At 31.6% G+C, this 27,773-nt stretch overlaps 1 protein-coding gene across 3 annotated transcripts in view; it reads left to right on the plus strand.

The window, feature by feature from the left end:
* Positions 1–4,572: 4,572 nt before the first annotated feature.
* The window catches only part of LOC115884080 (uncharacterized oxidoreductase YjmC), a 45,382-nt gene continuing 22,181 nt past the window's right edge, over positions 4,573–27,773 (plus strand). The window contains exons 1-2 of one of the 3 annotated variants that reach the window (XM_030902559.1): positions 4,573–4,954; positions 17,383–17,538. In XM_030902559.1, coding sequence (XP_030758419.1) covers positions 4,819–4,954; positions 17,383–17,538 — 292 coding nt within the window. In that variant the 5' untranslated portion in view covers positions 4,573–4,818. Of the gene's footprint in view, positions 4,955–12,350; positions 12,470–17,167; positions 17,318–17,382; positions 17,539–27,773 lie in introns of those variants that run through there. The other 2 variants (XM_030902561.1, XM_030902560.1) reach the window with 2 other exon arrangements.

Here is a 27,773-nt window from a genome sequence, read left to right on the forward strand (position 1 = left end):
AACTTGTGCAGTCAAGGAGTGATTTTGCGTGAACGCATCACATCTAAAATTTATAAAATCACAGTATATACTAAAAGTTATACTTAGTACTTAAAAAATCATGATATCGTACTTCTTCAACGCTATTTGAACGAAAAACGTACAATGAAAAGAAATGTGTTTGTACGGATTTGGAATATGCCATTTGATTTAGTATCCAAATTTATGAAGGGCATAGTTCGGAAACTATAAGTCCGGGAACAAAAATGTATAGAACCATTTTTATAGAGAATTTTGTCAGCTTCTTTTTTATATATAGAGCATTTTTCGGTAGATGTCATAGTTTCCGAGATATAAGCAAGAAAGAATGAAAAAATTGACACTTAACTCCTTCCCACTCCTCGAGCTCATCGTCTATCTTCGGGGACTTTTAACACATATAAGCCCAAGTCTAGAGAAATCGTTTAAAACCATTTTCAAAACTGTGAGAATTTTTTCCACCGATCGAAGGGCCTTTTTTTAACTAATTTGACTGGGGTATCTCGTTAGACAAACTTTACATACCTAAATAAATGTGTAATTTATTTTTCGACGAGGTCCAGATTTTGTCTGGATCTCAGAGCTCACTTGTCGGGAATTTCCAAAAATTTGTGTGTAAATATTTAATATTAATATGCTTTATCAGCTGTCATCAATCACCTGACATACGTGAACCTAACGCATCAATCCCTTCTTGTTACGGAACGAAACTCAACGATAATTGAAACATTAATTAACTAACTTAGTTGTCAACCATACCCCTTGATAAGCAAGCTTTTTATGGCTTTCTCGTTCTCCTTACTCATAAAAACAAAGGTCGCCATCCCGAACAATAACAACATAACGATGCAAACATTTTCGCGGAAATGTGAGGTTAGGTAGGACGCGCGGAAAAACTAGCGGTCCTTCGAGCTGAAATTTCCACATTTTCCAATCGTTGACGTCGGGCTTGCGCCCCAGATCAGTTTCAGTGTGCTGGCTCGCACTGACTCAATAATAAATTTGTTAAGACCTACAAATTCTAGTTTCTTTTTTAATTATGTTCAAAAAGAGATAACATTTTCGTGTTTAGTTTTAAAGCAAATTTTCCAAGGTAATACTTTTTTATATTTTTGGTTTTTCTTTGATAATAACCACAATTAATGTTTTGTTTTTTTGGGGGGCTTTACGTAATATTATAATACAGGGTATTTTAAATAGGGTAAATCAAAATTTTATATCAATAAATTTCAATGGATAAAATTTATTTTAGATAAACATAGTATTATTATTTAAAGTTTAATATATTTTGTTTTAGTTGGCCAATTTTGATGATTTTTTTAAGCAATTTGTAGCTAAATTATTTGACTTTTTAGTATCTCGTTCTAAATTAAAAATGAATATACGAGGGAAAACAAAATATTGATATACCGGGTGTGTCTCAAAAGTGGCTCACCCCTATAACTTTTTTATTTTTTCAGATAAAAAATGAGATTTGGTATGTTAGGATATGACATAAATTAGGATTGATTGACGTATTCAATTGTTTTTTACCATTTCCTGTTTCACCGGAAGTGACTACAATTTTTTATTTTTAAATGGCACCCTCGGTTTTTTTTTTACTTTCGATAGAAAATGACATTCTGAATAAAATGACATTAATAAAAAATCGTGATTTAAAATTCAATCTAGAGTGCCATGGCTATGTTAAAAACACTAATTCTTAATCAAGGAGCCTTGGAAAAATATATTTGATCGTCTAATGTTTTTAGTGTCTTATCCTGGTCAGTTAGAAAATGCTCAAATTGTATTTTTAATCATATGTCAATTTTTTTCAAATGAAACGAGGGTGACTCATTAGCATATTTAGAAAAAGCATTTTTTACGAATAATTTGATACCACATACTTGGTATTTCGAGTCAAATTTTCGTTACGAACCGCAAGTTATAATTTCAAATAAACCATATGCGAAAATGACATATGATATGTCATTCTATTGAGAGTGTTATTTTCTATCGTATAAAGTAAAAAAATACCGAGGGTGCTATTTAAAAATTAAAAGTTGTAGTCATTTCCGGTGAAACAGGAAGTGACCGAAAACAATTGAATACGTCAATCAATCCTAATTTATGTTATATACTAAAATACCAAATCTCGTTTTTTTAACTGAAAAAATAAAAAAGTTATACGGGTGAGCCACTTTTGAGTCGCACCCGGTATTTTTTTTGTTTGTTTTTGTATATTCACATAACATTTCCCAAGCTAGACTTTACTGTACCAGATAAAATATGTACTTCTTTAATATGTAAACTGTCCTTGTTGAAATATACGTACAAAATAACATGGACGTAACTTAATTCGAAATAATAACTTGGTATACTTAAATCAGCCGAGCCGTAGCCGCATGTAAACACAAATATTGTATTTTATTATTGTTTAATATATTTTGCTATAAATTGGATGTAATTATTTTATTGATTGCAATTATTGATAATATAAATTACCTATATAAATTTAATGATACAGGTTTAATATTTTTTTCTTCATTATCGTATATTTTTTTGAAATTTTTATGTTGGTTTTATACTGTACAAAGCTGTACTCTTTAAATTAAATTTTGTATATTTTTGCTTGGCGAATTTGTTCTCCAAACTTCGCGAGTTTGTTGAACCAAATTCTCACTCCAAAAATACCATAATATCATATTCTACCGGGTGCGTCTCAAAAATGGCTCACCCCTATAACTATTTTATTTCTTGAGATAAAAAAACGAGATATGGTATGTTAATATATGACATAAATTAGGATTGATTGACATATTCAATTGTTTTTAGTCACTTCCTGTTTCACAGGATATGACTACTTTGATTTTTAAATGACACCCTCGGTATTTTTTTACTATATTCGATAGAAAATAACACTCTGAATAGAATGACATATCATATGTCAACTTTTGACATTTTCGCATATGGTTTATCTGAAATTGTAATATGCGAACATTTGAACGAGAATTTGACTCGAAATACCAAGTGTGTGGTACCAAATTATTCGTAAAAAAATGATTTTTCTAAATAATATGCTAATGAGCCACCCTTATTTCATTTGACAAAAATTGACATATGACAGGATTTCAGCATCTTTTAGGCCAGGAGAAGACACGAAAAATATTAAACGATCAAATGTATTTTTCAAAGGCTCCTTGATTATTAGTGTTTTTGACACAGCTATAGCACACACGGGTATTATTTAAAAATCAAAAGTTGTAGTCATTTCCGGTGAAACAGGAAGTGACCAAAAACAATTGAATATGTCAATCAATACTAATTTATGTCGTATTGTACTATATATACTACAAACCATACGAAATCTCGTTTTTTATCTGAAAAAATAAAAAAGTTATAGGGGTGAGCCAATTTTTTGATGCATCCGGCCACTTTTATATTAAAATAACGTTTTTAGTCTATTTAGCCTTTTTATAAACAAATCATACTAAAATGGGATAAATTGCTAGTAAATACAGCATGCGTCGAAACTAGATATATTTTATTTTTCTCTACTATTGCAACTGGAACACCCGGTATGTGGTGTATTTTGAGATATATAGGGTGGTCCGAATTGTATTTGGAAAACTTCGGCAGCATATTCTACCTATAAGAATAGGTTAAAAAGTTTGTAAATTTATGCCATTAAATACTTCGATTCGGACAGGGTGAAGAAGTTTCATTTTTATTTCGATTTTATCCATATAATTTCTGAACTAATGAAATATTTGGATGAAAATTGGTGTCTACTTGTTTCTTACATCGATAGTTTGATTTTGATGATATGACTCCTACTTGTAGGGGGCGCTACCTACATATTATTTAACTGGTTTGAAGAGTAACTACTTTTCATCAGTACCTGTATAAAACTACTAAGTAAAAAAATAGACATATAGATATTTCCATCGTTTTTTACGTAAAAAAGGCCTGTTAGTAAAAATTTAACGACTAACCGTTTTCAAGATATTTGGCATGTAAATTATATCAATTTTTGTTAATGATGACATGTATTGATTATTTCGATTCCAAATATCTGGAGAATTATTATTCGTAGCAATTTTTTCAAAGAGACTTTTTTAGGTAAAAAACAGCGGAAATGTATATTAGCAATTTTATACAGGTATGGGCGAAAAGTTATTATATACACTTCAAACCAGTTAAAAACTATGTAGGTGACGACCCCTACAAGCGGAAGTCATATTTACATTAAAATTAGATATCACTACTATTTTTATCCAAATATCGTTAGTTCAGACATTTGAAAAAAATCGAAATAAAAATGAAACTTCTACAGCCTGTATCTCCGAAACGAACCATTTGAGAACATACATTTTTACTATAACTCTTTTACTTATTTTTATCTGCAGAATATGCTGCGGAAATTTCCCGAATACAATTCAGACCACCCTGTATATAGTTGTATATGAGAAAATTACATTACTGTATTCTCTTAAACAATGCATCTTTATTATTAGTACTAACTTGTTTGTTGTTGGGATAATCACTTGAAACGAGATTTTTTTTATTTTTTAGATTCTACCCCCCACTCCATTACCAGACACTGTCGGTACTGCGAAACACCGATAACACAATAACATGATTATATCGGCGACTCCTCAATGAGAAATTGTGCGTATAATATTCATATCAAAAAGCCTCGATAGAAAGCCTTGACGACCTTCAATTCAAAAAATGCAATAAACCAGAGCTTTGCCTACGAGCTATTTCCAGTTATATTATTATTTTGCTGTGGTTTCATCAGGTTGGAGGCCCCTAAGTATGGCACTTCGATGTTATAGATTGTTTTTGACGCAAAATCAATCGGTTCTAAGGCCACTGGATCGAGGTCAAGGCGAATTGTTGCTGATAACGAGGCCCGCGGTTGGTAATGAAACGAAATGTCATTACTCTGTCGGTAAGTGTCTTTTTCCTATTATTTTTACAATCTTTCCTGGTTTAATACTATCTGATATCATAAAACTTAATGTTTTAATTAGATCTAATTAAGAGATATTAGCATAGCTAGCATGTGGTTAGGCTTTAATATTTAGATATTACGACATTTATAATTTAAAAATAGAATTAAATATAATATGTATATGCGGTATTTTCACGAAATAAAATAGTTTTGTAAATTTGCAGGATACATTAAAATGTTATAAGCAAATGTTGTATAAAGTATTGTAAATATTTAGAATGCGTAATCGCTGGCAAAATGTAAATTTTTTTGCCTATTATTAATTTTTAAAATATTCTAGAAAATTTTAGTATCCTTTATATCAAGTTATTAGTAAACAAATAATATATAATAAAATCCTTTATAGCTAAAAATAATTTTATAGATTTACGGGGTTTGACCCAAAAATGGCTCACGGCAATAAATTTTTTATTTTTTTTAGATAAAAAATAGAGATTTGGTATGTCAGTATATGACATAAATTAGGATAGATTGACGCATTCAATTATTTTCGGTCGCTTCCTGTTTAACCGGAAATTACTACAACTTTTGATTATTAAATGGCACCCTTGGTATTTTTTTATTTTATTTGATAGAAAATGATACTCTGAATAGAATGACTTATCATATGTCAACTTTTGACATTTTCGCTTAAAAAACCGTATTTTAAATTTTAATCTAGGGTACCATGGCGTTTTTTATTAAAAATTAGTGTTAAAAACACTCATTTTTAATCAAGGAGCCTTGAAAAAATAGGTTTCATCGTTTAATGTTTTTAGTGTCTTATCCTGGCGGGTTAGAAGATGCTCACATCGTATTTTTAATCATATCTCAATTTTTTCAAATGGAACGAGGGTGGCTCATTATTTAGAAAAAGGGTTTACGAATAATTTGGTACCGCACACTTGGTATTTCGAGTCAAATTGTCGGTATGTACCGAATGTTACAACTTGAAATAAACCATATCCGAAAATGTCAAAAGTTGACATATGATATGTCATTCTATTCAGAGTGTCATTTTTTATCGAATAAAGTAAAACAATACCGAGGGTGCCAATTAAAGGTCAATAGTTGTAGTCATTTCCGGTGAAAGTCACCGAAAACAATTGAATACGTCAGTTAATACTAATTTATGTCATATACTAACACGCTAAATCTCGTTTTTTTATCTGAAAATATAAAATAGTTATAGAGGTGAACCACTTTTAAGACGCACGCGGTATATGTTCTTGTAATTGCGATGATAATGAGGGTCTCTATCATAGATATTACATAGAATTTATAATAAACAAAAAACCTACCGTGTTGGAATGTAACCGATGGACAGCCGAACGTAGAGTTGCATAGCTAGATATACAAAAAACTAAGAGTCGATGAAATTAAGATTCCCGATCTAGTTCCAGTTCCAGAGATGCTTCTATTCCCAGAAAATTGAAATGGGGTGCACTCTTTTATGGAGCTAGCAAGAGATTTGAAAGAAAAAAGAATTAGAGCTAGTAACTAAAATATCACAGTAAAACTGCCTCCTCCAGTAGTAATGCCGAAAGGTAGTTCCTCGGTGAGATACTCAAAGCGGTTGGTGGAATTATTTTTAGTCGGTAAGGTATCTCAACCACCCCGACAGTACCACATACGCAGAGGCGCAACTAGGGGGGGGGGCAGGGGGGCTTAGCCCCCCCAGGTGACCAGTACGTTTCGTATAAAATTGGTTTCAACCTCACATCAATAGTATCTTACAGTGGCCTAAGCCCCCCCAAAAGACTTGAGCCCCCCCCAAAAGTGTATGTCTAGTTGCGCCCCTACACATACGGTCTCTGGTTTGCAGATTTTTCCCCACAAAAAGAAATGTAAACAAAACATATATTTCATTAAGACACAAAAATAATTTATTAATTGAAAGCATGACAGCAAATTTTATTTAAATAATAAATAAATAAATTATAGTCTATAAATGTATATCTTCAAAAATAATTCAAAACTTTTTATATGCAAACCTTGCTTTTGAATTTTATACACAATAATTTCTATATTTGCAGTATGTGTTTTAGGTATATCTTAAAATTTTAAATGTATCTTAAAATGGCATGATTTAAAACCTACAAGCAAGCTGTATTTATTGTTTTATTTCCTTTTAAAATTTATTTGGTATATATTAACTGTTAACATGTTGTAAACATGCAAGCCATAAGGCGTTCAAGAGTTGAATTTCATTTTTTTTTGAATAATAATTTTCTTTGACATTTAACAGCATTTTTTTCGCAACAAGGCAATAGAAATACGGACAGTTTCTATTATGTATATTTTATTTATTGGCCGAATTCGAGCTTTAACCCTTTGCTCTGTTTACAACTTCAGATGTAAGCATTGTATGGAAGAGTATTTACTGATATCAAACTATAACAAAGAGATATAATTAGCCCTGAAAATGTATTTTGTGAGACGATGCTAGAAATATCTAGAAGGATAATAATATTTGTGATATTAACAAATTTTGAATTATGTTGTCATATTTGTTTATAATTATCCATTCATGTGAAATCCAAAAGAATCAATGGGATATTTGTTAAACAATTGCATTAGTAATAATGTACCGTATGATCGAAAGAAATCGGCTTCAAAGACGGCTGGGGGATGACAATCGATGATAATTTTGGTGAGATCAGTCTCTAGACTTCATTTACTAAAAATCGACACATGAAGCTTGTTAAAAATTAACAGTAATTATAGAAAGATTAAAAAAAGATCGTTTCCAGACACACAAATCTATATTATTAAAATTAAAATTTAAAAATAAGGCCGATTGGCAGTAAGCGCGATTAAAAAATCAACAAGAGTACGGGTCAAGTAATCACGTCTAGGACTTGACCTCGCCAAAAAATTATCAACGATTGTTATTCGTGTTTGACGCTTTTTTTTATCGTATCGACTTAACTTAAAAATCTATATTATTGTATTCTATTTTTTAATTGTCGTTGCAATCTGATTTTACGCATATTGCAAAGAACCATTGATCTAGTTTCAATATGCTATTTAGTGCCGTTATCACTTTTGGTGCCATCGTCACCATATTTTGTTTTATATTAATAGGTAAATAATATTTAAAAGTCTCAAAAAATTTGTTGTCTGTGAGAAATATTAAATAAAAAAAGCTTTTACACCCATTAGACATTATCTAATTCATTAATATGATTATGTATTATTATTATTATAGTATTACTATAGCTAGAGTTCATATCAATTAAAAATAAACCTTTAGTCACGTGAGTAAACTTGACCAGCACAACGTTGCCCAGTTTTACTTATTTTTTTTAATCAAAATATTTTAGGAAACAAAAATAAATTAATTATAAACATATAAACAATTATTATTTACATCAACAAAACTCAACTTCTTAATAGCACTTAAGGGACATAAAGGACCATTACTACCGCTTTCCCGTTCAAAATATTCTAATAAAGTTGCGATGAGTTTTTTTACGATTATTAAGGTATTTTGTACACTTCGCACTAAAAGAGGTTCTTAAAAGAACAATGTTCGACTGCAAGGGCTGCTATAGTAAACATCTCACACTCTCTATCACAACACTATTTAAACTAAAAACTCCTACCTAATACAAAACTGAAGTGTCAAAACGAATGACAATGTCAGGAAATAAAGAAATAAATGTGGCAACTTGACATTTTAGCAGAGCTACCACCTGCATCCCCAACGGGAAATTTAAATTCCAGTTAGTCTGCTCGGCGCTGAATATGTCCATGGTTGGCAACAATGAATTTAAAAATCGCGCCCCCGATTACTAAAATTTAATTGGTATCAAATATATAAATTATACAATATAGCTTAATAGTTATCGTTACTTTACAGAACACTTTAGTATCTAAAACCTTTATTTTTATTTGGTTTGGAATCTTAGAATTTTGCAATATAAAACTAAAGATAACACCATAATTATAGAAATATAATGTTGAATTAGGATTATCCCTGTTTAATAAAGTGCTTTATCATTTGACCTTCACAAAAATCAAAAAAAACTCGAAGTGACCCTTTTAGTATTTACTATATTTTTTGTCTCTTGTAAAATATGATATATTTTTCCGAAGCTGATTTCCAAAAAAATGTTTTTTAGTCACATCAAGCTTTGGAGGCGAATAAAATGTATTATGCTCTAATAAATAATAATAAATTTTAAATTAATCAACTTCTTCTTCTTCTTTATGTACCGTCTCCATATCGGAGGTTGGCTATCATCATTGCTATTTTGACCTTTGAAGCTGCTGCCCTAAATAGGTCAGATGACGTGACATTAAACCATTTTCGCAGGTTTCTTTTTCCTACAATCTTTCCCTGGATTATGAGTTGCAAAATCTCATACCTTGGACCTCTCATGATATGGCCGAGATATTGCAATTTTCTTTTTATTTTCACTTCCTTGAGGATCTCTACGCTCTTCCTCATTCTTCTCAGAACCTCCACGTTGGTTACATGTTCTGTCCATGGTATTCTCAACATCCTACGGTATGTCCACATCTCGAAGGCCTCCAGTTTCCGCTCGCAAAGTTCGTTGAGGGTCCAAGCTTCCATACCATACAAAAGGACTGGAAATACATAACATTTGAGCATACGAGTTCTCAGATCTAGGCTCAAATCGCGGCTACAGAGCAGCTTCTTAATCTTCACAAAGGATGCACGGACCTTCTCAATGCGAATCTTTATTTCTGAACAATAATCCGCGGTGTAGTCGACACTTGTACCCAGGTAGTCATACCTCTTTACTCTTTCGAGCTCCTCGCCTTCCGGGTACAGATGTTCATTGGGCACTCCAGTTTTAGTGACAATCATGTATTTGGTCTTCTTAACATTGAGTGTCAGACCATATTCTCGACTAGTTGTGATGACGTTATTTAACATATTCTGAAGGTCTTGCATGTTTTCAGCGAGAAGGACTGTATCGTCGGCGTAGCGCAAATTGTTCAGTGGTATGCCGTTAACTAGTATTCCACCAGCATCATTTTCGAGGGCTTTGTTAAAGATTTCCTCTGAGTAGACGTTGAAAAGGAGTGGTGAAAGAACACATCCCTGTCTAACTCCTCGTTTGATATCCACTGCTCTCGTCAGTTCAGATTGGACGCGACCAGACGCACTTTGATTAAGGTACAGTTTTACTATTATTTGTATATCTCTTGTATCGAGATTTTTTCGTTCTAACGCTTCTATTAGTTGCTTGTGTCTTACTTTACCGAATGCTTTATTATAGTCAATAAAACAGGCATATACGTTTTGATTGACATCAAGGCATCGCTGCATTAAGACATTGTAGGCAAACAAAGCCTCCCTAGTACCGAAACCATTTCTAAAGCCAAACTGAGTATCTGCTATATCTTCTTCTAATTTTCTGCTAAATCCTGCGGTGGATGACTTTGAGAAAGATCTTAAGGTGTGTGACTCATAAGGCTGATCGTGCGGTGTTCTTCACATTTTTTGGCATTATGCTTCTTTGGAATTGTGACAAACGTCGACTGGAGCCATTCCTTTGGTATCATCCCTATTTCGTAGATCTTATTAAATAGAGAAGTGATAGCACCTAAGTGTTGTTCTTCAATCAACTTGAGCGCATCTGCAGGTACATCGTCAGGGCCAGGCGCTTTCCCATCTTTGGCTGCTTTTATTGCCGCTTGCGCTTCTTCCTTTAAAATAGATGGCCCCATTTCATTGTTAATGCTGGTAGTGATTTCTTCTCTTTGGTCGTTGAAAAGGGTTTCGATGTATTGTTCCCATAGAGTCAATTGATCTTTAATATCCAACACAATGTCTCCATCATCATTTGTAAGAATGTACGATTTTTGCCTCCGAACAGTTCCAGTAAACTCTTTTATTTTTTTTTTGCATACTGTGTGAGTCGTGAAGTCTTTGCAGATTTTCTATTTCAGTGCATTCCTCTTTTATCCACTCCTCCCTAGCTTAACGACATTTATATTTGATGAGTTTCTATATTCTTTTATATTCCTGTCTGTCTGTATTTTTCAGATTCCTTCTTTCTCCCATAATTAAGCATCAAAATTTCACAGTCATCCAATCATTTCGCATTGTTCTTTTCTCTGGTTTCAGATATTTCTTGCAGGGTTCTATAACAGCCGATTTTAAACTTTGCTACATGTCTTCAGGTTGGCTCTGTGTTGCCGAACAGCAATTTATCAATTTACTTAGGTTTTCATTTATACCTTGGTACAACTTCACTTTCGCGTTATTACTTCTTAGTAGGCTGGTATCAATAGATCTTTGGTTCGACAAAACTTTCAGCTTCTTGAGCTTCACCATAATCTCCGTCACCAGTAGGTTGTGGTCCGAGCCTACATCTGCTCCTGGGTATGTTTTGACACTTTTCACTGCTTTCCTGTATCTCTGATTGAGGATAATATAATCAATTTGGTGTCGGACAATGCGGTTCTCACTCTCGTGGCTTTCCATGTGTTTAGGCGACGTTTTGGTAGTTTGAAGAACGTATTAGTTATTATCATGGAGTTTTCTTGGGAATATTGTAGAAGGCGATCTCCTCGCTCATTACGTTCGCCCAGTTCGCCGCAAATTAATTAACGTTCGGGTTTATTTTTTATTGATGCCTTCTAACGGACAAAGGAAGCACTTTTGTTTGTAGGTAAATTATGTGGCGATCATAGGTGGCGATTAACTTATTTTGACTCAAAAAGTACGTACGTGTTCTATGTCCACGGAATATTAGAACTCCCTGTATATTTTGTAGGTCTGCTTTGGAAAAATAAATTCTCCAAAAATTATTTTCTCAAAAACTATGCAAGGTGGCGTTTTTTACAAGGGACAAAAAATGTAGCAATAAATACTAGAGGGACCATTTTACGAAAAAAAAAATCTGTCGTCGGTTAAGTTGGAAAATAATTATACTAACATTTATGTAAGGATGGGTGTACTTTTCACCCTTTCCGTTCTATTTCTTGATTTTTGTGAAAGTCAAATGCTAAAGCACTTAGCAAAACATAGGCACCCCAAATCTCATTCAAATGGGATTAATGATTCTTACAAAATCTGTTTATTTTTTTAAAGTTTGATGGTGTCTAGCTGACAAACGAAGCACTTTTGTATAGAGGTAAATTGTGTCTAATTAAGTTATTCTGATTTCAAAAATAGGTAGTGGTCTATGTCTACGGAATATTGGGACACCATGTATAGAATTATTGCGATAAACCGATGACATACGGCGATAACTCATCATACCAACCTGTAACCTGTACAATAAAGAATTATTGCATGCAAAATAGTTTTGTATTGCGCACGCACAATCATACGTAACAAGCGTTTATTCGGATAATTTAGCTTTTGCGATTATTTGATGTGTTATTTAAAAAACTAATAGAAAAATTGCCGGTCTTGCCATTCGCTCGGTCGCAGTTTAGTCGGGAGAATCTGACGTATTGTTGCACCTTTAAAAATGACCCAAACACGTAAGTGCATCATAATGTTTGTTTTATTGAAGTTTTTTACTCAAACTGCATTAAAGAAATTGTTTTCTTTGGCTATGCCTTAGTGTACAGTGTACAGTGACGAGTTAAATTTGAACTTTATTTTTGCAGATTTAGTAATATTTTTAAATTCAATTTATAAAAGTTTAGTAATTAATATTTCTGTAATATGATATACATACATATCTACTTTTATACCAAATTTTTAATTTATTTTACTTTATTCAAGAGCTTGTATAAATATTGTAGGCGATATTATTGCTGACCATTTCAATGTTATTACTTAATAGTATAATTGTTTATAAAGAATGTAAATAATTAATAGCGTTTTTTGCGTAGTACATTACATGAATAGTAGTTAATATACAGTGAACATATAACTAATACAAAATATAACTAAATAAATATAACTTAATATACAGGGTGCTACAAATTCGAGGTACGAGCATTGGTATCTCGGAAACCGTAATAGATACGAAGATAGTTAAATTGGGGCAAAGTTGTGCCTTGGGATGTTCACCAAAATGCCATCAAAAAACTTTCAAAAATTTCAAGGATTGCTGAGTTTTTTTGGAAAAAGCGGACTTTTTCGAAAATCAATTTTATTTTTTCCTGTCGTTACTTTTTAGAAAATCAAAAAACTAATTGCACATTTTCATAGCCACTTTATTAGGGCTATCTGACGGTATTTTTAGATTTTCAAATTAGCTGATAATTTGTGAGATACAGAGGCCGAATTATTTTTTTTAAATACGGACCTGCATTTTTTATTTCAGTTTTTGAAAGAACTCGGTCTTCTGAGTACAATGATATGCCACACTTTATGCTTTTTTTGTTTCGAACATTTGAACACAATTTATTTAAACTAATTTCAGGCCCGGCTCTGTTTTTTTTTTAAATATTTAATCTATACATCGTTACAATATTGATAAGATTTTCAAACTTAACAATGACGTGGGGTAAAACATTGAATACGGAAAATCAAATGCAATAAAAAATTTAAAAAAATCCAAATCAAATCCAATTAATATTTTTCAACATTTATAATAAAGAGTACGAAATGTATTCGGAAGTATAAGAAGATATGTTCAAAGATTTACAAATAAAACTGAACGAATAATAGATTTGTGCAATAGGAAGGGTGGTAACCCTTTCAAACATGTAGAGCATTAAACAGTAGTTTGCAGAAGTTGATTTATTTATAATAATTACGATTAATATTATGCATATTATTAGATGGTACACTGAGATGTTAAATTCACAATAAAAAAAGTTAAAGATAATATCTTTAAATTGCTCACCTGGATATTATTTATTCAAATCTTTCAATTGGCTCGATTTTCCTTATTCAATGTTAATTAGCGCTGATCACGCTAACCCTTTCAAACGCTAGATTAACGCTAACCCTTTCAAACATGTAGAGCATTAAACAGTAGTTTGCAGAAGTAGATTTATTTATAATAATTACGATTAATATTATGCATATTATTAGATGGTACACTGAGATGTTAAATTCACAATAAAAAAAGTTAAAGATAATATCTTTAAATTGCTCACCTGGATATTATTTATTCAAATCTTTCAATTTGCTCGATTTTCCTTATTCAATGTTAATTAGCGCTGATCAATATTGGTGCAATGAATATAATCAGATTAAATAATTAAAAAAAAACAGAGTCGGATTTGAAATTATTTTAAATAATAATTAAATAGTTTTGTTGTTGTTAGGTACTCAAAACAAAAAAAAAGTATAAAGTGTGGCACATCGTTGTACTCAGAAAACCGAGTTCTTTTAAAATCTGAAATAAAAAATGCAGGTCCGTACTTAAAAAAATAAAGTTGGCCTCTGTATCTCACAAATTATCAGCTAATTTGGAAATATAAAAATACTATCAGATAGCCCTAATAAAGTGGCTATGAGAATATGCAATTAGTTTTTTGATTTCTGAAAAAATAGAACTGATTTTCAAAAAAAATCCGTTTTTTCCAAAAAACTCAGCAATCCTTGAGATTTTTAAAAAATTTTTGATAGCGCCTTGGTGAATATCTCAAGACGCAACTTTCCTTCAATTTAACCATCTTCTTATCTATTACGGTTTTTGAGATTCCAATGCTCGTACCTCGAATTTGTAGTACCCTGTATAATTAATATATGTAACATATACTAATGAACATAACATAGTGATTATGTATTGATTGTTTTCAAATAAAATATTAATACTAAAAACAAAAAATTTAATTATTAGTTTTAATAAAATTACATGATATTTTAACATACCAATGATATTTTTATTTCTGAACATGTGATTGAAAAGAATCAATTTTGTATACAATATTTTTTATTATTAAAAATTAATAATATTCATTAACACAACTGTGTTTGTTATTAATTAGTATTAAAACAATGTATTCGCCTAAACAGTATATTGTTTTATTAGGAGTAAAAATGACATTTTTTTGGCGAGGCTGTACGTTTGACTTACGACATACAGCCAAGGCACAAAAAGTCATTTTTACTCCGAATAGAACATGCTGTTTTTTTCAAACGCCACAAGTAATTTTTTAAACAATTTCAAACGTTTCAAATAATATAAAAAGATTTAAAAGTCATACCTTGTATGTAATTATTATATATCGAGAAACTATGGTTACGCTCGTTCAGTTTGACACTTTATGTCAGTTTAATAATATATTTTTATGCCTAGGCGTTAAAATAACTTTTTTATATTGTCAAAAATCATGTCGCAAAAATTAATACTTTTGTGACGTTTGAAAAAATAGTTCTTTATTTATTTTAATGCGTGCATATTTAACTAATATTATTTTTTAGTAAAAATATTTAATAGCTTAGTATTATCTACAGATTAAATGATAAGTAGTAGGTAATTTAAATGTTTAATTTACATTTCATCATATCTTTTATGAAGTAACAGTCTGTTTGATACAGAATTTAGAATATAACTCAATCCTAAACTTTATTAACTAAAGATTGTATATTGTATATGTATGAAAATTTCGCGATGTTAATATATTTAAAAGAAAAAATTATTTAAGTATATTTTAGAAGATATTGAAAGCATACATGTTTCTTTAAGTTGTGGGAGTTCTGGATATTTGAATATACCGGGCGGCGTCTGAAAACTGGCTCACCCTTATAACTTTTTTATTTTTTTCAGAGAAAAAAAAAACGAGATTTGGTATGTTAGTATATGACATAAATTAGAATTGATTATTCAATTATTTTTGGTCACTTCCTGTTTCACCGGAAATGACTACAATTCTTAAATTTTAAATGGCACCCTCGGTATTTTTTTACTTTATTCAATAGAAAATGACATTCTGAATAGAATGACATATCATATGTTAACTTTTGACATTCTCGCTTAAAACAAAATTCAATTTTAAAATTCAATCTAGAGCGACATATTATTATGTTAAAAACACTAATTCTTAATCAAGGAGCCTCGGAAAAATAGATTTGATTGCCTAGTATTTTATGTGTCTTGTCCTGGCCAGTTAGAAAATGCTCAAATCGTATTTTTAATCATATATCTCAATTTTCTCAAATGGAACGAGGGTGGTTCATTAGCATATTTGGGAAAAAGCATTTTTTACGAATAATTTGGTATTACACACTTGGTATTTGGAGTCAAATTTTTGTTACGAACCGCATTTTATAATTTCAAATAAACCATATGCGAAAATGTCAAAAGTTGACGTATGATATATCATTCTATTCAGAGTGTTATTTTCTATCGAATAAAGTAAAAAGTACCGAGGGTGTCATTTAAAAATCAAAAGTTGTAGTAATTTCCGGTGAAATAGGAAGTGTATAAAAATCTGACTTAATTGCCACACCCAAAATTCGAAATACACGTGCGTTGATTAAGGCTTGATTAAGGTTTGTAGAGTTTCAGCATTTGACTTGTGTCTAGCACCAGCAGGCAACTATTCAGCCCGACCAATCACGTTAGAGTTTTTGACAAACACAAATGAATTAACACCCTCCAAATAACCACGCTAACCAACCTGATTGATCAAGCTTAATAGTTGCCTGCTGGGGCTAGACACTTCTTAGCATTTGCCATAAAATAACGAGCAAATTGTTACAAAATCATATAAATTATATATCACTGTAATCGCAAAACTTCAATCTATTTCAGGGATTGTAACGGAATTTTAAATTATGTCATTATTTTCGAGAAAATTTAGTCCAAATATAAGAAATATTTTGCTGATGTTTGAGCCATCAAAATCATAAAAATAAAGAAGTTGTCTAAAAATGTGCTACAATACGGATATAGTATAATCCTTTATCTTTAATTTCCTTTTTCATTTGTGTAAAAATACTTAGCCAGTTTTACATAAAATGCCGAACGCTTATTTTGCCATTTTTTCGGATTAGTGAAATGGATTCTTAAATTTTAAGTTAGCTTTCCCTGACTTAGGCCCTTAAAATGTAATGTCCTTAATTTAAATTTATTTAAATCAAAAAAAGACTTAAATTTTCTGTGAAGTTGTAGCTCTGTGTGATAGATTCATTAAAATGACTAAAAATTCAATTAAAAACATCTGCTATAACATCAATTTTTTCGCAAAACCTCTATTATTAATTGACAAAAGTTTCAAAACTACCGGTATTAAAATACTTATCACTTCGTACCTGGAAAAGTCGATCAAGGAATAAAAATGTCAATAATAAATCTTTCATTTAGACAGATAAAATGTTTTTAAATAAAACTGCACCAAAAAATTGGCGCTTATGGATTGATAGGATTTGCTATGTTAGGAAATTTAGTACAGTTAAGGACAAGGCCAGTGCAGAAACTTGTAATTAAATATACCCGTAATTTGTGCCATAACGATATAGAAGCTATTTAAGTTGGCTCTTTCAGGTCCAAGACTGATAACGCCGATAGAGGAAGCAAGGAGGTTCATGACCGATTGCTTTCTAGCTGTTGGTACTCCAAAAGAACATGCAGAAATTGTTTCTGAAAATCTGTTTGAGGCAGATTATAGAGGACACTACAGCCATGGCATGAACAGACTCGGTAAGTGGGCAAACATCAGTTTATTTCTTTATTTTTTAGAACACATACAGTGCAAATTTATAGGAATCTGTAATAACTAGGTCCGGTATTTTTTACACAAAAATGATCTACAATTAGATTTATTGATTAATTTTTTCAACTTTAGCGGTCTTTCCCAAAAGTTTTTGAAAAGTTTAAATTTTCGCCAAATGTAATCCTACATTATCATTTTTTATTTTATTAATGAGAAGGTTTTCGGTAGCTAACAAATCTCTAGAATTGCCGGAAAATTCCCCAGGACAGAGGCAGACGAATCAATTCATAGTATCGTATGAAATAATAAAAAATGGTGTCAAAGACGGCTGGGGAATGATATTTTAGGCGAGTCTTTTACTAAAAATTGACATAAAACTTGTCAAAAATTAACACAAATTATAGAAGAATTAAAAAAGGATAAAACGTTTCCAGACACACTAATCTATTTTCAAAAAAAATATTTTTTTTCGCGAATTTCAAACTACACCATTTAAAATAATTTGAACTCGAGATAACAATGAATTTACAACCTTCTGATACAACATACAACTCGATATAGCAATGAAAGGCCAACTGAACGGAATATACCTCAGTGCGGAACTCCAATGACCAAATGCTGCGTCTTTTCTGTGTTACTCTATGGATGTGAGAGTTGGACACTGGATTCACAGACCGAAAAGAGAATAGAAGCCTTCGAAATGTATGTATACAGACGGATGCTGCGAATCTCATGGGTACAAAGGATCACCAACGATGAAGTACTCCAGCGCATGCAGAAACAGAGATACTGAACACCATTAAGGAAAGAAAAATGCAATACCTGGTTCATGTGATGAGAGGTGGTAGATACGAAATACTGCGTCTCATAATAGAGGGCAAAGTGCAAGGGAAAAGATCAGTAGGAAGACTCCAGAATTCATGGCTAAAAGCAAAGATAATTCTACTACGAATAGATAACCCACGTAAATGGGACGGCTGGAACCGGCCAAAAGACATCAATGCACACGTAAACTTTAATATTTCGTGCGGAAACCCTCGTGAACGAGACGCGGCGTTGCCAATAACTGTATTGTAGAAGACATCTATTTAGTTAGAAAATTTAGCATATATCTTTAGAATTTTTTTGGAAATTTGATACAACTTGAAATAAAAAAAACTAAAACTAAACATATTTGAATAGATAACACTCATTTTTACAAAAAGCTATATAACAACATTTGACAATCAAAGAAACAAAATAAAAATTTGTCGAGTCAAATCTAAAAATTAGTTAAATGAAAAGAAGTTTTAAATATATTGACTTATAGAGGAGAAAAAAAATTATGTATTTATAATTTTGATATTTATAGTATATACAGAGTGTCCCATTTTCGTGTGTTCATGGTTTCTCATTTATGAGTAGAGGTACAAAGATGAGGTTTTCACTATTTAGTATTTTATTATTTATTCGTTTGATTTGCCTTTCTATGAGATTTCTAAAAATATAATTAAGGTAATCTATATTTATTTTTATAAATAAGGTAAAAAATGCATTATATTTAACTTTTTCACATACCTACGCGGCTTGTTTGAATTGCGTAATCAACACAATCGAATAATTTATTCGACTTCAAATTTTAGATGTTGGTTATTCCACGCTTCTGTGTGTAAAATTATTGCACAAGTGCATCAACAATTTCTATAACTCTGATTGACAGCCGTGTTATGTAAAAATTAGACAAGTTCATTTTCAGTGCAGTTTATTAAGATAACACCGTGGAAAGCTTAATTATCTGATTAAATAAAATAAAATAAAATAATAATACTCTTTTAAACAAGTTAATTTATGTTAAAAAGTTAAAAAATGAATTTTTTACTTTGTGACAAATAAGTATATTATATTTGTAGAAAGCTCATAACATGGCAAATAAAACAAAAAGAATATACAGGGTGTCCCTTTAAAAACTACCGAACTTGAAACAAATTACATATTAACATTGGTTTATAATTTTTTCGAATTTCGATAAAACTGTTAAAAGAAAGAACATGTGTGATACATTTAATTTTTATAACAGAATAAAAAGGTACTAAGTATACAGGGTGTTTCAAAAAACATGTGCCATCTCTTGTGGGGAGATTCCTCACATAAAAATAAGACTTATTTTTCGTATCAACATAGGTCCGATTCTGCTTTGTTTCGTAGCTACTGGGTGTTAAAATCTTAATAATCTTTCGATTTATTATAATTTTCTTCCAAGTACTTTTAGTGATTTGAATTAAATTTTTGGGGTAAAAGTTACTATAAGGGTTACATATTTTAATGCTAAAAAAGCGTCAATAAATTCATCAGGGACGTGCAAAAAAACATGTGCGCCTCTGACTTTTTTTTGATATCAAAACTGTGTAGGCCATTTAATGCCAATTAAAAGGCATCTCTTGGTATTTTGTCCAATTCGGCCTCCTTAATAAGATAAACGCAATTTTATTAATCACAATAATTAATAAAATTAAAATAAAAATAAAAAAGTAATAAATTATATCTGTACCTAATTTATTATTAAATATTATTACTATGTCATTATTCTACTAGTAATAATACATAAAACTAATCCAACATACCTACAACAATTTCAAATAAAAAAATATTGGTTATTAAGATAACAACAAAAAACCTAATTTTAAAAAAATTTAACATACTGTAACTCTAAAACTATGCATTTCCATACCCATGTTTATAGGAACTTTTTTTCATATTTTTTGATGAGGATATCGTTTTGCGTTTATCTCATCAAGGAGGCCGAAATCGACAAAATATCAAGAGACAACTTTTAATCGGCATTAAACTACTTACACTATTTCGCTAACAAGAGAAAAAAAAGTCAGTGGCGTACATGATTTTTTAAGAAAATATTCCAGTGATAACCCATATGCACGTCCCTGGTGAATGTGTCTTTTTTGGCTTTAAAATATGTCCCATTTATAGTAAATTTTACCCTGAAAATTTCATTCAAACCGCCAAAAAGTACATGGAAAGAAATAATATAAGAAAATTATAATAAATCGAAAAAATATTAAGACTTTAACACCCTGTAGCTACGAAACAAAGCGGAATTGGACCTATGTTGATATGAAAAATTAATCTTGTTTTTACTTGAGAAGTCTCCCCACGAGAGATGGCACATGTTTTTTGAAACACTCTGTATAAATACACTTTAAACATACTGGGTGTCCCATTTAAAAAAAAATAGTTCATACCAATAACATGACATTTGGCAACTTATGACATTATTGATTATAATAAACAATAAAACTTGACTAAAGACCCTAAAATTTGTTTTTCAATGAATGTTCTATACTAAAATAGAAAAGTTATAGCCTGGCAAAAATGGCACAAAATAAAATGCTAATACTGTAGATTGTTTACATCAGACAACAACTAACTACCGGTTAAGTTAGGTATCTATAAACGAAATCTACAATTATTCTAAAATTTATGTTAACAAATTAAATAATTTTATTTTACTAAACAAATCACAAATAAGACAATCTAATTTTTCATAATAAACAAGCGTTGGCGGTAACAGTGTAAATAGTAAAAAGGGGAATTTTTTGCAACAAGTAACTAAAATCAATTTTTTTGGGATGAATTGTTTCGCATCCCCAGATGAGGCGGATCTAGATTGTAAAGCAGAACCATTACAAAAAAGCCCTAAAATATCTCATTAACGGGCTCAAATGAACTAGTAAAATTGTTATTTCTGTAGGGTAGATATGCTAAAATTCTACTTATTTTTTAAACTTTTTGGTTTTTGTTTGTAATTTTTTTAATTTCTTCCCATTTGCAAAATTTGAAAATATTAGTAATAATTAAATAATTCATTAAAAAAAGTTTGTGTGGGTAGCATGTTTTTTCCTTACTACCTAACGAAATCTCACTTTTCGCAATAATTTTGCTTTTTATTTTAAGACCTAAATATTCTTGTTCTTTATATTCATTAAAATATTTTTTCGACAAAATAAACATCTTTTGGACTAAGTCCGAAATTTCTGTACATGGCACAATTAGGAAAAGTCTGTCCACCTCATAATTTTTCTTCAGTAAAAAGTTTTTTTTGGATCAAGTTGATGAGCAATAAGGTCTTGGTTGTGAAATTTCGAACTGCACTCTAAACAATTAAACTTATTTTGTATTTTTTTAGAAGATATCCAGCATAATATTCAGTCACGCCTCTGCTTACCCGAATTTAAAATCCAACGTTCGCATATACTTTGATTTTTATAAGGGAACCTAAACATTTTTAAATAAGGATTGTCCCTCCTTGATAGTCTACAATTGTAATATTGACATACATTGTCCGACATATTTTTAAAATACGAAAACTTAAATCAAAATATAATAATTCAAAATAATAAAGCAAAATTCACAATTCAAAATATAAAAAATGAGCACACCACGAAGCCTTCACAACGAGGTGCGGGGGAATACGGAAGGCTTTGATGATCGACGTCGGGCCGCCGCGTGTGCCGGTAGCATTTGGCGTACGATTTGGCAACATAGACAAGGAAGGAATCGCTTTTTAACGTTGCGGCGCGGCGTTGGATTCCGGCTCAAAAAGCCGGGTTCCTTTTTGGTTCCAAAAATTTTACACGGGATGGGTTTTCTATTGTGTTAACTATACTATTCTTTGCTAAAAGATTTGAGGAGATGGTTGAACGCTCGTCTGCGGAAATCTTCCGGGCTGCAGTTTCCAGAGCCACAATTGCCATTTGGATTGCCAACCTTCGACAGGAGAGGGCGTGATAAGAAGAAGAAGGCCAACTGGCAGTAAGCACCATTAAAAGAGTTACGTAAGTAATGACGTCTACGTCTTGACCTCGCCAAAATTGTCATCAGTTCTCATTCCTCGGCTTTCTTTGACGCCGTTTTTTTCGATTGTATGGTAGAATGTGAAAAAAACTGTGAAAACTGTAAGCTGATGGGGATTGACAGACGAAGTCATGTGCGGATTATGTCAATGAGAAGAAACAACAGCCGTCATGTCAGTGCGATAGTTTGGCTATTTTTTCCACTTGGCGATTTCCACAGTTCAATTTTCTAGTTTGACTTTTTGAAAAGGATAATGTAATCCAGATAGAAGAAAAGGATTATCTGTAAAGGTTGAAGTGGAATAGATTAATAGCCAGTCACCTCATAAAAAATTGGCGCCGGGAGGCACGTATAACCGCCCATACTAAAATATGTTAAGAAAAAGTTGGTAGGCAGTTCTTTTAGTTTCAAAGTAAAGGCATTTTTCCAATTTTGGTCCGCGGTTATTGCCCCTATCCGCCACCCATACACCCACCAGGGGTCGCTTCTGATGGGAGTTTGGAGTTCTCCACACGGATTTTCTCAAAAACGGACTACGGAAACACGGAATATCTCGAAAACTGCGACTTTGACTGATTTTGATATTATTACAAATGTTGTTGCAAATATTCCTAATCTTAAATTGAAAACCGGGTATCGCTAGCTACTGTAATTTTGGAGTTAAGATTTTTTAAAATTTTTAACCCCCTCCCATACTCCCTTACCAACCACCCATCCCTACCAAAAACTAATGGCCAGATTCTCGGGTGCCATAGTATTTTTGTGCCAAATTTGGTTAAAATCGGTTTAGCGGTTTTTGAGTTATCGTGTTACAGACGGACAGACGAACACCATGAAAATATTTTGTATTTAGGTCATTTATGACCCAAATAACTAATTTTGAGTGAAATTAAAAAAAAACTTTTTTTGCCGATCTTAATAGCCTACCATAACTGTCGGTATGGTCGGCTAAAAATATATCTAATAAGAAGGTTGGGAAAAGCTCTGAAACGTTCTGAAATTTATTTTTTATAATTTTGACATTTAAAATGATACTTTTCATAATTGCCTGACATTTTTGTGATGTGTCATTTCGCAACTAATAACGAACTATTTTTCTTTTTGTCACTAGTGACGAAATCGTTTTTTACATGTCCACTGCTCTGGAACTTTGACTAAGCCACAAATTGAAAGTATTTTTTTATGTCGATATCTTTAAGTGAAATTTGGCTAGACAACGTCGAAAAAATGCTCTAAAAAAACAACGCTTTATTGTACAAAAAGTCAAAACAGTTTCATCGACAAAGCATTCACAAAACAAAAAAGCACAAAAACAAACATACAAATAATAAAAAAAATGTCATACAATACAAATCAATTAAAAAAAAATTACGTCATAAAATTACAAATAAAACATATACTATAGACATTGCAGAACACAGGCGTATCTAGAAAATTTTACAAAAGGAAAACTGTAAATGGATAAAATCATGTTATATATCATAAAATCAAGAGTTATAAAATATTGAATATTAAATACTAGACCTTTAACCAGTGTGTGAGATGATCAAAATTTTAAAATTCAAAATTGTTCATGATTAAACATCAGCAAAAAAGTCGTTTACCGCATATAGTAAGTATGATTTCAGAGCTCTCCAGTAAGTATTGTTTCAGAGCTTTGCGAAATGCGGGAAAGAATGAAAGTGACTTGATAATTGAAGGCAAATGATTGTACATTTTCTTGGCATTGTGCAGTATTGAGCCCTTAACTAGTTCTGAGCTCGGGGTTAGATAAATATCGTGCTCCTCATTCCTAAGTGGATAGTTGTGAGAAGGCCTTTCCGGAATAGAGAATATGTGCTTGCGGATTAAGCAAACGGATTCGAAAATGAATAAGGAAGAGTCAGTATTTTGAAATTTTTAAAGAAATTCTGGCAGTGAGTTCTACTGTTTAGTCCCAATAAGTATCGAACTGCTCTCTTTTGAAGTTTGAAAATACGATCAAATTTTGTCGCGCAGCAAGTACCCCAGAATGGAAGGGCATAACGAAGATGCGACTCAAAAAGGGCATAATAGAGCATTCTCGAGGTTGATGAGTTAAGTTCCTTAGAAACTGATCTTAGCGCAAAACAGGCAGAGCTTAGTTTCTTTAATAAGGCTTCGATGTGCAAGTCCCATTTTAACGAGTTGTCTACAACAAGGCCTAAGAATCTCACAGAGTCCACGACGTCAATAGTGGTGTTATTAAGTACAAAAGGTTGTATAGTACTTTTATATGACAAAACTTTAGTTTTTAAAAGGTTGAAGCATAGGAAATTAGAATCGCACCAAGATTTAATGGTGCGTAAGTCACTGGATATAGTATTATATAGTGCCGTAACATCTGGGCCGCTCCAAGTGAAACTAGTATCGTCCGCAAAGAGGCAGATTTTACCACTAATGTCTAGATTTGCAATGTCGTTGATAAACACCAGAAATAAAATAGGGTCAAGTACTGAACCCTGAGGGACACCACATTCTATAGGCTTACAAGAAGACATAGACGTATCAATCCTCACAAGCTGCCTTCTGTTGCCTAGATACGACTTAAGCCATTCGAGCGGCACTCCCCTGAATCCATAGTATTGCAATTTGTTAATTAAGATATTATGATTTACATAGTCGAAAGCCTTAGAGAAATCACAGAAAATTGTAGCAGTAGAGTGATGGTTATTCAGGCTTGAGTATACATTATTAAAAAGGTCGAACATAGTATCGTTTGTGCAACTATTACTTAGAAATCCAAATTGATGGGTAGAAAGTACTTTATATTTAAGGAGAAAAGATAGAAGCCTCTTTTTAACCAATCTTTCAATGATCTTAGATAATGTGGGCAGGAAAGCAATTGGGCGATAGTTCGAAACTTGATCTTTATCTCTTCCTTTATGCAGAGGAATAATTATTGCTGTCTTAAGGCAGTTTGGAAAAACTCCTTTTTGGAATGACTCATTAATTAAAGTAGTAAGATAGATTAATGTGCATTCCGGAAGTTCAGAGACCATTTTGAGAGTAAGCCCATCATCTCTACAATGTAGGTTGAAGTTGGTCTTTATTTCTTCAAAATATGCCAGTAAAACCTGTGCACATTCGCTGTATTAACATACTTCTCCTTACACCAGGACTTGAATTTTTTGTAGGCTGTTTTATATTCGGGAGTTAATGATTCCAGTATCTTTTGGGCAATATCTTCTATATCGTTGGGAATATCGCTCATGGGCCCGGTGAACTATTCAGATACTACACAATTCTTGTATTTTTCTTTATTTGATGAAAAATTAACCATTTTTAGTAGTAACTTCAAATAAGAAAATAGGCGGATTATGCACCGAATTTTAAAATATTTTGATTTAATTTTGGTCCTATTTGACACATATTTGGCATTACGGAGAATTTTAAGACATGATTTGACATGACGCAGACAGAAGAAAAGGCAACGGTGCCATTTCTACTAAATTTTGTGTAATGCGTATTAATCAAACAGAGAAAAAAAAACAAAAGAGTGCAACGAAAGCAATCAAAATACGCTGTTAGCTATAGCTAGACATTAACTTAACGTAAAGTCCACCAATCGCCGAACAATCATTACATTTTTGAGCCCCTCCTAAAAAAAGGAATGCATGAAAACTAGGCTTAAAATCCGGATAATTTACTGATTGATTTGGTAACCATGTATCAATCCGCAATGTTTGTCAAAATTGAACCTTCACTACTATCAGGATAAACTTGGCATAAACTAAGAAACGGATATAAACAAGTACGCGACTCTTTCATTATCGGTTATAGAATTTCATATAGAAAATAAAATAACAACATTTTTTAGAATATCTTTTATGAGAAACATGTTTTTCCACATCAGACTTTATTGAAATTATCTAAGAAGTTCATTTTAAGATAAAATGGGCTTAATTTTCTAAAAGAAATTTATGTCTGAATAGTTCACTGAAAGCATCGCTCATTTTAGTAGTTTGGGTACCCTTATTTAAAATAAATTGATTCTGACACTGACACAGCAATATCCATATTACTTTTTAATATGGATAGAGTTTAGTTTTTTCATTAGAGGTAATGAAAATGCTGATAAGATTGCTAAGACTGCGGCGAATGATGGAGATTTTGTACCACTCACATTCACTATCTCTGAACTAAAATTTTTACATCTATCCATATTAAAAAGAGGTATTCAAGTAGAATGGGAAGCAACTGGAGATTCAAATAAACTATATAAATGTAAACCTCAGTTTTTCCAAGCTTCTGGAGTTCGGTCTTTATCCAGAAATTAAGAAGTCATTTGGAATCGGCTCAGATTGGCTATTTCTCGCATTCTTTTCTTTTAGAAGGTGACCCTCAACCTACTTTCACTCATCCTCCTTATAGAATATCCTTTCAATGTGGTATCTCCTTATAGAATATCCTTTTTTCATTAACTTAAGAGAATCACTTGGTCTGAATGGTGATCTGGCTTCCATACTTGATGTTAATAATATACAGTCTTTGTTTCAAATCGTTAGGTCATATCTGGTTTAAATTCATTAATATAATTTAATTTTACATTAATTTGGCCATAGCCGCTAAATGGCTCAGCAGCTGATGCGAATTCTTCTTCTTCTTTTCCTACTAGTTACATAAATATCTATAATATTTTTAAAAAAATCTATATTATTATTTTAAACATACAGGGTGTTTCAAAAATCATTTGCTATCTCTCGTGGGGAAATTCCTCACATAAAAATAAGATTTATTTTTCATATCAATATCATTCATATCATTCATATCAACATAGATTCTGCTTTGTTTCGTAGTTACAGGGTGTTAAAATCTTATTATTTTTTCGATTTATTTCTTTGAAGTACTTTTAGCGTTTCGAATAAAATTTTGAGAGTAAAAGTTACTATAGATGCGACATATTTTAAAGCTAAAAAAGTGTCGATATACTCACCAGGGACATATGGGTTACCACTGGAATATTTTTCTAAAGAAAGTATGTATGCCACTGACTTTTTCTTCTCTTGTTAGCGAAATAGTGTAAGCAGTTTAATGCTGATTAAAATTTGTCTTTTGATATTTCGTCGATTTCGGCCTTTTTAATGAGATAATCGCAATTTTATTAATTTACCTTGATCCAAGTCTAGTAGCAACCTTTAAAAAATTTTAATATCATTAACTTGCGAAAGTCTTAAATAAGTACTCATTGATGCCTCATCAAAAAATATGAAAAAAGTTGTTATAACCATGGGTATGGAAATGCATAGTTTTACAGGTTAATGCATAGAGTTACAGGATGTTAAAACTTTTTAAAATTAGGTATTTTCTAATTATCTTAAATGTCATTATTTTTTTATTTGAAAATGCTGTAGTT

The sequence above is a fragment of the Sitophilus oryzae genome, unplaced genomic scaffold (genome assembly GCF_002938485.1).
Source record: "Sitophilus oryzae breed Bouriz unplaced genomic scaffold, Soryzae_2.0 scaffold_2014_pilon_pilon, whole genome shotgun sequence".
NCBI lineage: Eukaryota > Metazoa > Arthropoda > Insecta > Coleoptera > Curculionidae > Sitophilus > Sitophilus oryzae.